We start from the raw sequence: 14,337 nt of genomic DNA on the forward strand, positions 1-14,337 counted from the left end.
ATGAATGAGTCCGCAATAAATTTGAAAACGTAAACAAAGTGTAATGCAGACAAATTGATGAATGACAATCCATAGGAGAACGCATGGGTGAGTGAAATGAGTGAGATCAGTGAGTGAATGAATGAGTCAGCAATAAAAAATATGAAAACGTAAAAACAAATAGTCTAATGAAGATAAATGGGTGAATGGCAATCCACAGGAGAACATATGGGTGAGTGAGCTAAGTGAGTGAGTGAGAACCGTAAAGCCTCTCCTCTATCTCTCTCACTCCCTTTTTTTCCCAGCGAACCCCACGAGACTAGACTCAGTCAGCCAGGTGTTGCCAAACCCGTTCTCAAATCGAGCTCATTAAGAGGAGCCTTTGACTCGTCTTTTACACAATAAAATGTGATCATCGTGCATGAAGTAAACGGCTGTAAATCGTCTAATGGAATAATTTACGTGCCAGTAAAAGTCATATTTGTTCAAAGCAGCGAGCCATTAAGTCGCTTAGGCCCGTAAACGACCTCGGAGCCCTCTTATTAATATCTATTAACCAAAGGCCGTTACTGTCATGGCCGCCCGATGCATGCGGGAGATGGATGATGGTGGCTGGATGACTGGATGGTTGTATACCATTGCCAGGACCGGAGGGGGGAAACACTCGTAAAACGGGAGGTATGGAAGGAGAGGAAGGAGGAGGAGGAGGAGGAGGAGGAAGAAAGAGCTCTCAGTAAGTGATGCTGAGAACGAGACAATCTTCGTCAAAGGAGATGAGTTATGGGATGGTGTTACTTGTCGGTTTATTAAGGGAGATAAAGGGGTAAAAGGCAAGGCTGAGAGAGAGAGAGAGAGAGAGAGAGAGAGAGAGAGAGAGAGAGAGAGAGAGGGGAAAATGCTACGTGGGCATTTTTCTCAGAGTCTTTGCTAACATTCGCATAGGTGCTTGACAATTGGCACCGGTGATAAGTTGTCATGGGTGACGTTAATTCTCGTGGGTGACACTAAGACTCTTTTTTACGGGGGGTGGGGGGGAGAGGGGATCCTGCTTCTGGAGGATCCCAGCCCCTTGCAAACTCTCTCACTCTCTCTCTCTCTCTCTCTCTCTCTCTCTCTCTCTCACCAAGACAAGGCCCAGAATGATCGTGATTTTGCACGACCCTCCAACCATGTACAAGCCTCTCTCTCTCTCTCTCTCTCCAAAACAAACCAAGACCCGATCCGCTAACCAGGATGATCGTAATTTTACACGACCCTTAACCCCTTAAACCCCGCCATTCTTTCTCTCTCTCTCTCTCTCTCTCAACCCTTCAACCTCTTAACAACCTCTCTCTCTCTCTCAACCCTTCAACCCCTTAACAACCTCTCTCTCTCTCTCTCTCTCTCTCTCTCTCTCTCTCTCCAAAACAAACCAAGACCCGATCCGCTAACCAGGATGATCGTAGTTTTGCACGACCCTTATCCCCTGAAAACCTCTCTCTCTCTCTCTCTCTCCAAAACAAACCAAGTCCCAAAACGATCGTAGTTTTGTACAGCCCTCCAACCCCTTAACAACCTGTCTCACTCTCTCTCTCCAAAACAAACCAAGACCCGATCCACTAACCAGGATGATCGTGATTTTGCACGATGTAGATCAAGCCACGGTTTCGAAATCCTTCCTCAGTGTGTATTCACTCGAATGGTAAACCCGATCTCTCTCTCTCTCTCTTTTGGGTGATGTATTCACCTAATTTGCAATTACCGGTCATGCGCAAAAGCTGACCATTTTCCAACCGACCAAACATGACCCCACCGTGCAGGTGGCGTTTGCAACTTGCACGGCCGGAGAACTTCATTTGAAGACCTACCCCGCCCCCTTCCCTACCCCCTCCTCCTGCCTAGTCATCCCAAAACAGTTGCTGGAAGAAGCTGGCGAGACAATCGAGCGAATGAAAGCCGCCGACTTCTCTCTTCTCTGTTTCTGCAACGTTCGTTCGCATTCTCTGCAAATGGAAGCAGTTGCATTCGCCCCGATTTGATGCATATTACGAGTGGCGGGTTCCTTTGCTTATTAAAAGGGAGCTGGAGATCGCACGACCATTCGAAAGAGTTCCGAGATGTCGTACTGTCGAAGATAAATTGTCGCACTTCGAATATAAGTTATCGCACGACCATTCGACAGAATTCCATGATGTCGTATTATCGAAGATAAATTGTCGTACTTTCGGACATTAAGTTGTCGTACTTTCGTATATAAGTTTTGTCGTACTTTCAAATAATATAAATTCTCAGTGTCGACGAATATTTCTTCATGTGATATTTATTACTCGTCTAATTTCTTAATGTGCTGAGAACTTCTGGTATTACTGAAATATAATATAATCCTGCACAAATTATTTCCTGATGTTAAGTAAAAGATTGACCTTTGACATAACATTACTGCAGAAATATCACGGATAATAAGCATACTGCAAAAGTTGATTACAGTATTATAAGAAATATGTTTCACACGACTTAATGTGAATATTATTCAATACGGTTTACTATCATATGCATACCACAAGTAATATTATTAATATTAGTAACAGTAGTAGTATACTTGTTAAATTTTTAACTAAATTTTTTATTTGTATACTGGTATGTTAAAATAGTGGAAGTGATCAACCATACGACAGTCAAAATGATTAATCAAATTAGCAAACAGTCACAGTACAACAAATATAGTTTACCTAAGTCAACAATATAGAAAAACAGAGGAAATAAGAAATGAAGAGTCACACTGAACGGTAAATAAATAAATAAATAAAAATAAATCAATAAATAATGCAGTTAAAAACCATTAACCATCTTACTTGGAAATGTTTTATGAATACCTTCAACTGAGGTTTAGTCAGGACTATACAGAAATTCAATTCAAAGATCAAATACGATCCGTCTACATGACTCCAGAAAGATACTTTTGGTCAGAGTGGACAAGTAACTAATAAGATTCGTATTTGCTTCAATATGTTCGCTTTCTATATAAGATTTCTGCTTCAGGAGGTTTTTCACAGGAGTTTTATTTGTAAGATGAATAATCAAGAGGGTAAAATAAATTCTTATACAAGCTTCTGCACCAAACTGAGTCGTAGATTGAAGGTTCTGAGAAGGCCAAAGCTGGAAAACTCATATTATTTAAGAGCTACTATATATATATATATATATATATATATATATATATATATATATATATATATATATATATGTATATATATATATATATATATATATATATATATATATATATATATATTTGATTTTAAATCACGAAAAGTAAACAATTGAATGCTAAAGTACTTTCGTTTTATTACCATGACATGGTCACAGAAACTGACCATGTCTTGGTAATATGATGAAAGTACTTAACATCCGGAAATGTTTCACTTTTATTTCTGTGGCTGAAACTTTGTTCATATGTACAGTATGCATGTATTTATATATTATATATATATATATATATATATATATTATATATATATATATATATATATATATATATATATATAGATATATATATATATATATATATACGATATAGTAGTATATATATATCGCCTTGGGTTTCATACAAGGCACTGATTAAAGAATTCAGGTAGGAAGGTAATTGGCTACAACAATAATTAACGACGGTACGCCCGGACCAATATGCTATCAAATTAATTTTACATTACCGAAGTTCACCCAAGCGTAATTGACTCATCTACTAAGCTCAGACCTCAAATATCGTTCCAATTTATCCGTGAGGAGAATCATTATTATTATTATTATTATTATTATTATTATTATTATTATTATGCGATAATGACGAAAACAAAAACAACAACAATAGTCCCTTTACTAACCATATTAATATTATACTAGGATATGTCTCAAGGTACTTTGAGATTAGTACTTTGAGTCTCTCTCTCTCTCTCTCTCTCTCTCTCTCTCTCTCTCTCTCTCTCTCTCTCTCTCTCTCTTTGGCAGCAGTCTGTCTAGCAGAGGCGCAAGGGGCCCATCCCTAAATTCCAGTATATTTCTGTAAACATAAGCAATGAATTATGTACCTAGTCTTATGCGACTGTTGCGGGTCGCAGCTGGATGGAGAGAGTGTGACAGAGATGAAAAGAGAAAAACAGAAATACAGTACAATACTGGGAGTGAGTGTTCAATGCTCCGTCAAAAATGTATACCAGCAAATCGGGTGGGCACCGACGAGGTAATCCTCACCCAACTGGGGTGAAACCATTCAGAAATCTCTCTCTCTCTCTCTCTCTCTCTCTCTCTCTCTCTCTCTCTTCCCCCGTGCATTCATTCCCTTTCACGTCAAACCAGCTCCTCGTATAAAAGTACTTTATGCGGCCCCCAAAAAGCCCTAAATCTCACTTTGTGCTCCGGACGTCCACACAGGAGATTCCGAGGATCCAAAGTCCTCGCCAGGAGCCTCGGGGATCCTAAGGAGCCTTAATTAGATATTGTAAATACGCGGCTCTGGCTCCTCTAATCTTGATTTATGTGACGTGTTTCTGCTAATGGCGTCCTTTCTATCTTGACCGTGGAGCTGGTTTACCTGTATTTACCTGTAATCACTCAGTCAGGAAAAGAGCTTCCGTGCGAGGCTCATTTGCATGTGACCTGACCCCGAACTCTTGGTCTCCTAATTGAGAGTCGTTTCAAGGAAATGCGTATGGGTTCTCTCTCTCTCTCTCCATATATATAATACACACACACATATATATATACATATATATCATTATCTTCTTTTAAAATTAATTAATATATATATATATAAATATATATATACTGTATATACATACAGTGATTATATATATATATATATATATATATATATATATATATATATATATATATATATATATATATCTTCCTTCAAGGAGTAAATTAAGATGTGGTAAAAAATTATATTTCTAGAAAAAAATTATAATTCTATTCGTCTTTAACAAAATTTCCTAAATGAAAAAATCTACAATAGATAACTCAATATTTTTGGTGCAAAAGGACGAAAACACAAACATGAGTCTGGCCAGCACATGGACAGGTGACCACCAATGAAGTGCCAGAAAGCAGGGGCAAGTTATGCCCTTGAATATTCATGGACAGGGCTTGGGGCATCCCGAAATTACTTGATAAACAGGAGAGCTAACATCTATGCCATCCATCCTTAGCAGAAAAAGTAAGAATTTTGTTAAATTAAATACATATATATGTATGTATATGTATTCTTCTTCGTTTTAACGTGCTTTTATACCCATTTTTATATGGGGTAAGCACGGTGCCTTCTTTGAAGGACTATGATTTGGCGGTGGGGTAGGCCGTAACCTTGACCGGCTGCCCTGCCTGACATCGCTTAGACATATATATATATGTGTGTGTACATATATATGTGTGTGTATATATATATATATATATATATATATATATGTGTGTGTGTGTGTGTGTGTGTGTGTGTGTGTGTGTGTATCCATCCATGAGTGTTGCGTATACTTGGGTGCATTCGACAATTATCAAAGACTCCCTGCCCCCCAAAAAACACACACACACACACACGCACACACACACACACACACACACGCACACACGAAATGACTACAAGAGGTAAGATTCACTTTACTAAGGAAAGCGAATACACACAGAAGCATACATCACAGGAAGAAAGGAAGGGAAAAACCTTCGCATGGAAAAAACCTTCACCTGGGAAAAAAACTTCGCATGGAAAAAACCTTCACCTGGGAAAAATCTTCGCCTGGGAAAAAACCTTAGCCGGGAAAAAACCCTTCGCCTTGAAAAAATCTTTGGCTGGGAAAAAACCTTAGCCTGGGAAAAAAAAACCTTCGCCTTGAAAAAATCTTCGCCTGGGAAAAAACCTTAGCCTGGAAAAAACCCTTCGCCTTGAAAAAATCTTCACCTGAGAAAAAACCTTCGCATAGAAAAAAACCTTCACCTGGGAAAAATCTTCGCCTGGGAAAAAACCTTCTAAAAAAAACTTCGCCTTTCAATCTCTAACGGTGGCTTAACTGTTGAGAGTATTGACACCTTTCTTTCTTAGTAGTGTCAACACCGATCACATGTGCCGAAAACACGGAACAGAGTGAAAGAGAAGAAAGAGAAGTAGTTATCGAGAAGTAATTGATCCTAAGAAGGTTCTAAGTTTTTACTTTATATGTGTATATATAAAAATTTTGCATTTGAGGGTATAAATCTATAACCCTGTTAAAGTCAGTTACTTCCCGGTTGTCTTTCTATATCTAGAGAGAGAGAGAGAGAGAGAGAGAGAGAGAGAGAGAGAGAGAGAGAGAGAGAGAGAGAGAGGTATTTCCCCAGCAATATATATATTCCAATTACCGAAATACGAGAACGCCAGTGACATTACTAACAAAATATTCAGGGAAAGTACCTACGAAAAAAAAAAAATCTCAAAAGAAAGCAGCACTGCCTAAAGCCAGCAGCTTCTTTCCACTAATCCTTCCACCAAAGCCCGCGAGGAAAGGCGAAAGTGAAACCATCTTGCATCTGAAGTCCATCTGAAGGTATTAAGTGCAAGACGCGGCTGAAATCCTCAAACGCTCACCAGATGGCCTGGCGTTCAGATATTCCTAAACAAAAGTCAATAATGCTGTCCGAATTCTTCAGATAAAAGAACAAGCAGAGGGGAGAAAAACAACACTCGTCACGGAACGGAAAAGAAAAACAACGCAGGACTTAATTTTATGGATATGTTTACATATTTCTTCTTCTTTTTCATCTCGCCTCCAACTCCGGCGTTCAAATTCTCAATACCCGCCAATAGAGCGGCGGGAACTCGTTCTCCCTCTCTCCTTCTTCCCCCGCCCCCAACCCCACCCCTCGATTCTCCGTCAACCCGCGAGATCAATCCCCTCTCTTTTCCTCGGGATATCCGTAGTTATCCCGAGATATCCCACGCACCTTTTGGAAGAAATTCTTATCCATCCGCGGCATCAAGAAGATTTGCAACAAATCCGACATTTTCGCCAACATGTCGCTCACCAGATTGCGCGAGTGTGTCGCTCGCTCGCCTATCTGGACCCCATTCTTTCAATCTTTTATGCGTCCCTTCAGTCTTCCCGGGGCACCTCCTCCCCCTCCTCCTCCTACCCCTCCCTACCCTCCTCCCCCTATACTCTGCCCCTGGTCTTTGGCTTATGTGTCGGAGTTGGCAATTCTGAAAGAAACGTGTCAATATCCGCATCATTTATCCGCTCTTTTGATATTCAAAGGCGAACTTTTCATCCTTTCTTCCAGAGATTCGTTGGTCGGTTCGTTTAGATTAAGCGGGACTTATGCCAGCAAGGGATCTTGCCAACAGGCAAGTTATACGCTTGACGCCGAAGCGTGCAGCAAACGGTTAGCATGGTAACAAGAGGCCTAGTGTGGACCTCTAGAGGCTTTCAACAAATTCTTGTTTATGCTGTTGTTGGAAATTCTTGTCTCTGCTTTTGTTGGAAATTCTTGTGTATCCTTTTGTTTGTTCTTAGTACTGTGAATGTCCTTTTTCGAAACCATTATTACTTTTAGTTTCCTGTAAAAGAAAACTATTGTGATGGATGGCTATGCCTGTCCGCCCGCACTTTTTCTGTCCGTCTCAGATCTTAAAAACTACTGAGGCTAGAGGACTGCAAATTGGTATGTTGATCATCCAACCTCCAATCATCAAACATACCAAACGGCAGCCCTCTAGCCTCGGTAGCATTAATTTTATTTAAGGTTAAAGTTAGCCATGAACATGCGTCTGGTAACGCTAAACACAGGCCACCGCCGGCCCGTGGCTGAAAGTTTCATGGGCCATGGCTGAGAGCTTCATACAGCATTATACGCTGTACAGAAAACTCGACTGCGTCGAAGTACGCATTTTTTACTTGTTTGATATTGATTTCGATCATTTTTCGTTGGTAATTAGACGCTGACTACACTCATACGACGCTAACTGATATAAGAAGGAAGACCCGTTACGTAATCAGGTGTCAAATTTATTGAGTTAAATTGTCTCTTTCTGTTTCAAGCACCATCATATGTTGCATCTGACATTAAATAAAAATAAAAGTAAAAAAATGCGCCGAAGTTTCTTCGGCGCAATCGAGTTTTTTGTACAGTCGTTTACAGCGTATAATCAAGGCCACCGAAAACAGACCTGTCTTTCGGTGGTCTCGGTATAATGCTGTATGAGCCGCGGCCCATGAAACTTTACCACGGCACGACGGTGGCCTGTCCTATATTGTTGCCAGAAGCACGATCATGGCTAACTTTAACCTTAAATAAAATAAAAAAAACTACTGAGGCCAGAGGGCTGCAATTTGGTATGTTTGATGATTGGAGGGTGGATGATCAACATACCAATTTGCAGCCCTCTAGCCTCAGTAGTTCTTAAGATCTGAGGGCGGACAGAAAAAGTGTGGACAGAATAAAGTGCGGACGGTCAGACAAAGCCGGCACATTAGTTTTCTTTTCAGAAAACTAAAAACTGATCATTATCTTTTCATCGACTGTAACATCAATATATTCTAAAAGGAAAATGTGGAATTACTTTTTCTAATGGGATATCGATTCGAATAACCAAAAAAATTTCTGTCATAATTAACCTGTGGAAATCATATAAATATTATACAACCAATTAATCTCCGATTAATAATTCAGATTTAAATGCAAAATATTCATCATCTGAGATGGAACACAAGAGAAAACGCCAGTATTTAAATTTTTTTTGTTCAGCGTAAAAGATACAATCGTATTTCACTTAATTTTATGTTACCTGCTTTCCTTTCACTCTTTAGAAGAATTTTTAAGGCATGGTGGAACAATAGTTCAGGGGAGGACAGAATGTTTTAATCTTGAAATATTACGTTTTAACAGTTTTTAGTAGCACATATCAAGTGAAAGTTCCCTTTGATATCCGGTTATTTGCCAGGAAAACGTCGTTGGTTGTAAGGGTAACTCGAACCTAAATGAATGGCAGCTTCGTGCAAAAATTATAAATCAGAATTGACTGACTTATTTACTGGAAACTTGCGTAACAATTACTCAACTCATCGTCACCGTATTTTAAGTCGTTCTGAACTGTACAGGTTTTAGTCTTTTGCTGTAAACTGTCCTCTGAATAGGCGAGCAAAGTGCTGAATGAATCTGTGGTAAATGAGGCACGAATCGCTAGAAATTCTTATGGGTGATGGCAATCTAACTAAGAGTGAATCCTTATGGATTGTAGCTATTGCTTTGCTATCGTCATATCACGCGCAATGACTTGATTGACGATGATCTATGAAAATTTGGCAATAAAACCAAAAACTAGGGCACCTTCAGCCATTCAGGGCTTAAGACAGGGAAAAGAGGGAGCTGGAGTGGCTGGACAGCAAGATGGAAAAATGGAAATGGGAACGGAGGTGAAGTAAAAGGCTAAAAAGTTCTTGCAGCTAAACCTAGAAATTTAGCCACAGTCAGTGGTCTCCAGAAACTATGTGAGACTATGTAAGTAGCGACGTTTCTCAGGAGTAAGAATATTTTTTCAGTCAATTCATATTTCTAGCTAATTCCAACTGTCTTTCAACAGTAATCCATAAACAAACTATTTCGTTAGTGTGTGTGTGTGTATGTTTTACAACAAAATCTGGAATTCTCTCCGGTATTCCATACTCCTTACAATTTCCAAGAACTCTGTGATTCCCAGTTCGCATCAGTCTCATAGTATTTCATGATTATGCTTAAATCATTCCTACCACTCATATTTAGAAAAGGGAAGTTCATATCCGCATTCAGCTACGTGTTCTAATCAGGTCCACGAAAATCGATATTATACGCCATCCCAAGATAGCCGTTGTTCCTGCCCTAAATCCACAGGTCAATCACATTGCAAACTGTTACTTCGTAAACGGAGCTGATCAACTATTTTCATACGCTGTATTTTAACAGAGATCTTTCACATTCACAGTTAAATGTGCCTCGCTGTTGAACTTCTCAGTTCCAGAGGTCCTTTATTCCTCACACCGTTGGACTGTGGAACAATCTCCATGAGGGTGTTGTGCAATTGGAACCTCAAAAGTTCAAGCGAAGGTGCAATGCATTGCTACCCTAAAATAATTCTTCTTGCATTTTAATAACTTACATATATTTGTATCTATTCATTTTTCAAATTACTTTTCCTTTTCTAATAACAGATATCTTCATTCTGCACTTCCTATTACCTTCTGTTACTTCTTTCAAATGAACACCATATTCTTTGGAAGCTTAAATTTCAAAGTCAATGGCCCATGTGGGCTTGTCCCATACGAACAGGGTCCATCTTCTGAATTACAAAAATGCTAATAAACAATCCAGAATACAGAAAACCTGTAGGACACTCAAACCTAAAAAGCAATTAGCACAAAAGTCAAAAAGATGAATTAAATTATTCTTATACCTTCACAATTATTATTGTTGTTGTTTTTATTATTATTCAGCAGATGAAACCTATTCATATGGAAGAATCCCACAGGATTGCAACAACAGCGATGCACGAGGGAAGGCAATTCTAACGAGAGAGAGAGAGAGAGAGAGAGAGAGACTTAAGACATACGATGCAAACTAGAGAACCCCCCCCCCCCCTTTTCTTCTATCACCTAAAGCTAAGGCACTTTGTCTATTGCCTCGGCCGTAGCCACTCATCAACCCTTTGGGAACGACAGAGAGAGAGAGAGAGAGAGAGACAGACAGACAGAGAGAGAGAGAAGCTATGCCAGGGGGATGGGAGGTCTAAGGCTGGTGGGCAGTGGGGGGAGAGAGGAGGAGGAGGAGGAGGGAAAGTGGGAGGGGGTGTAGGTGATTGTACCAGCCGCCAGTTTTAAGAGCAATGCCTCACGAGGTTCACAATAGGATTCTGTGAGCAAAGGCTCGTTAAGCTACGTTTTCAACGTCTCCCAGAACAATAAAGAGCTGAGCGATGCCAAATAAAATACTCCTGCTTCTTTCAGTCCTACTTTGCTTTATATTTATTAGCTGCTATTACGGCCGTGCGCGCGCCTTTGGAGGGCGACGGGGAAGCGCCCGGCAAGAAATGAAAGGATCCTCTGGAGGAGGAGAAGGAGGTGAAAGAGGAGGAGGAAGAGGAGGAGGAGGAGGTTGAAGAGGATGGAAAGAAAGATGAAAGGGGGATGGAAGGATGGACGGGTCTGACGGAGGAGGAGGAGGAGGAGGAGGCTATTAGGTGCGTATGTCTCTGCGTTGTAAGATGAAAGAAACAATGAGAAGTTAATGAGGGCCATATATCGTGAGTGCATTTGTTGGCGAGTCACATATACGTATGAGCATGCATTCTAATGCTAATCCTTGCCCATAATGCACCACCTTGAAATATACCGGTGATAAGTTTGCAACCATCAGAATGAATGAATGTTTCTCAAACGGACTTTGGTCATAGGCCTATGTACATGCTTGCGTATGTATGCACGCATACACATATGCATACAAAGACGTCACTATTCATATGCAAAATTTGAATGTACGTAGTATGCAATCAAGAAGAAACACGCCCGCACTCCCAAAACTCGATAGACCCAGGGTTTTCGAGGATGCCATTAATTTGGGTTTAAAACTCCGCATAATGGAAGATGAACATCAGAGCTGGGCGTGCTCTGAGGTCCGGGGAACGAGGGGTCGATTTTTATGAGGGCATTCAAACAATGGGCGTCATGCCCAGCATGGGCGTCAACGGTGTGGGCGAGGGCCATTATTGCATTATAGGAACCGCCCACCCACCTCAGAATCGACCAAATGTCTAATGCATCCTTTGACCTCATATTTTTTCTCACCCCCACCTCTGTGCCCTCGTAGAAAAAAAAGGAGAACAGTAATATGAATATGAATATAGAGGGAATCTGCCTTTTGAAGAGGCCACGCATCAAAGAGAAAGCATAAATCGGCGATGCGCCAAAGAGACTGGCCCTCGCTTCGCTCAAAGAACGCTAGACCAAGGGCAAGTAGACCAACCGTAGACCGAACCTACCGTTTCGGTAACCGTGAATCGCCGAGCTTGCAAAACGCCAAAGCGCTACATTATGAATGGCCCATTAGCATCATCGGAGGAGATCAAGGAAGACTTAGGGTCTTCCCTGAAGAGGGGGGAAGGCCCGTTGCGTTACTTCGGAAGCCACAAAGAGGCGTATCAGGCGAAACTCGACTTTCAAATCGCGTGGAGGTATTCCCTGCCAGATGATCCTCGATTTAATGATACAAACAATCGCCTTTTGTTTTCGTAAGGTCCACGATGAGCTAGCTGCCCATCTATTCACCTTCCCTCCACCCCGAAAGCCCTCAAGCCTCCCCCACCCAACCCCAACCCCCTCTGCAATTCATCCTTTCACAGCGGTCTTCTCTTGGCACACACAAGACGAAGAAGGAGTCAGGCGAAGCAGAGCACAGTGGAACAGGGAGTCATTAAACAGTGTAGGTTACATTGTGAAGGCTGGAGATTTATTGAGATAGACTGGGGGATGCAGTAAATGAATCTCAGGTACGGTGCACGACGGTGCACTGCAAGATTTACGGCGGCCAACCACGGTACGCTGAGCAAGACAAGAGAGCCGTATAGAGAAAGAGAGAAGGTGAGAGAGAGAGAGAGAGAGAGAGAGAGAAGAGAGAGAAAGAGATAACATTGAAGAGCATTAGGGAACGGAGAGGCACACCCGCATTGTTCGTGGCTTCTATAATGTGAGATTTACGAGAAACACGATTGTTAGCTCAGGCCGTGGCATTAGTTAACTCTTACAGCATCTTTGTTGCGGGTAAAAGAGCATAAACCCTCTGTGATGCGTGGCAGATTAATGGCGCCTCCACGCCATGGGTCGGTCGGAGGGAGATCCGGCTTATTTCTCACTCAAAACAGAACCTGTTAAAGAAAACCCGATCTCTTTTCTTTATTTTTTGTGAGGGGGGGGGGGATATGGGGGGGAAGGGGCTTCTTTGCCTTGCTGCCTTTTCGATGACGGGATAAAGAGACTGCCGAAGGTTTAAGGGGGATTATTGCTCGGCCTAAAACGAAAACAGTGAGATGATGTTTGTGCTGAATAAAACCCGCCGACCGCAAAGGAATCCAAATCACGTTATTCTTCCTCCCTTGTAAAAGAGGGATATACGAACGCGATAAACATCGAACAGGGAAGGAAAGCTCGTAAAGAAAGAGAGAACAATAAAAGGCAAAACAATTTAAAAAGGGAAAAAGGCCCCACCTTTTCAATTCATACAAGGAAATCGTGAAGGTATGATTACTCTTCACTGATGAATCGGGCCTGGGCAGGTAGGTGTAGGTGTGTGTGTGTGTGTGTGTGTGTGTGTGTGTGTGTGTGTGCGTGTGTGTGCGTGTGCAGCCTTCATCTCCAATATGATTCCTTCGCCGATAGAAGGAGGAGGTTTAGCGGAGGAATTCGTAGAGAGAGAGAGAGAGAGAGAGAGAGAGAGAAAGTAAAAGGAAAATAGGTCTTGGAAAGAAGGAAGGAAAGGAAAAAGGAGAGAGAGAGAGAGAGAGAGAGAGAGAGTAAAAGGAAAATAGGTCTTGGAAGGAACGAAGGAAAGGAAGAAGGGGAGAGAGAGAGAGAGAGAGAGAGAGAGAGAGAGAGAGAGAGAGAGAGAGAGAGAGAGAGAGATCCTTAAGGTGGTTTCTTTGTTAGCGATATGTCAGTTAATGGAGTCTATTGTTTCATCGAAGGGGCCAAGCCATTGTCTTCACCTGGACAGGTGTTGGCCGCTACCTTCGTCGGATACGATGACCATCGGCGAGGGGCCCGGGCCGAAGACCAACCTGCCGAAGGTTGCCGAAAGTGTCGGGACCTCGTGGTGTCAGAACTTCAGTGTTTTTTTTTTTTATTCTTATTTATTTTTCAATTTATTTACCTATTTATTTCTTTATTTTACGCATAGAGTAGCGTACAGAATAAAATGTAAAAAAAGAAACATGAATTGACGAGAGAAGAGAAATGGAATCCGTAGAAATATTGGTAGACTGACTGACAAGCTGTTTCTGCAGACTGGCGTTACCAAAAAAAAAAAATGGTTATCGGCTTCGTGAAATAATCATTTGCTATATATAATTTGGAAATAATTAAGATTAAAATTCAGTGGATCTTATAACACAAAAACGTATCGGGCAAACATCTATGAAGTTTTCTGATTTTGAAAATTTGCAAAAGGATTCCACAGAAAGCGGAAAAATTACCTCAATTTGAAAAAAAAAAAAAAAAAAAAAAAAAAAGGGAAAATGATGAAAAAAGTAAAAAATGCGCCGAAATTTCCTCGGCGCAATCGAGTTTTCTGTACAGCCTCTACAGCGTATTATCAAGGCCACCGAAAACAGATCTATCTTTC

At 41.1% G+C, this 14,337-nt stretch overlaps 1 protein-coding gene across 1 annotated transcript in view; it reads right to left on the minus strand.

Moving 5' to 3' along the window:
• Positions 1–11,708, minus strand: part of LOC136849412 (pre-mRNA 3'-end-processing factor FIP1-like) — a 30,673-nt gene extending 18,965 nt beyond the window's left edge. The window contains exons 1-2 of the mRNA XM_067122763.1: positions 11,595–11,708; positions 10,959–11,197 (exon numbers count right to left, since the gene is read on the minus strand). Of these exons, the coding sequence (XP_066978864.1) occupies positions 10,959–11,197; positions 11,595–11,708 (353 nt within the window). The remainder of the gene's footprint in view (positions 1–10,958; positions 11,198–11,594) is intronic.
• Positions 11,709–14,337: the final 2,629 nt, after the last annotated feature.

Source organism: Macrobrachium rosenbergii, chromosome 21 (genome assembly GCF_040412425.1).
Source record: "Macrobrachium rosenbergii isolate ZJJX-2024 chromosome 21, ASM4041242v1, whole genome shotgun sequence".
Taxonomy (NCBI): domain Eukaryota; kingdom Metazoa; phylum Arthropoda; class Malacostraca; order Decapoda; family Palaemonidae; genus Macrobrachium; species Macrobrachium rosenbergii.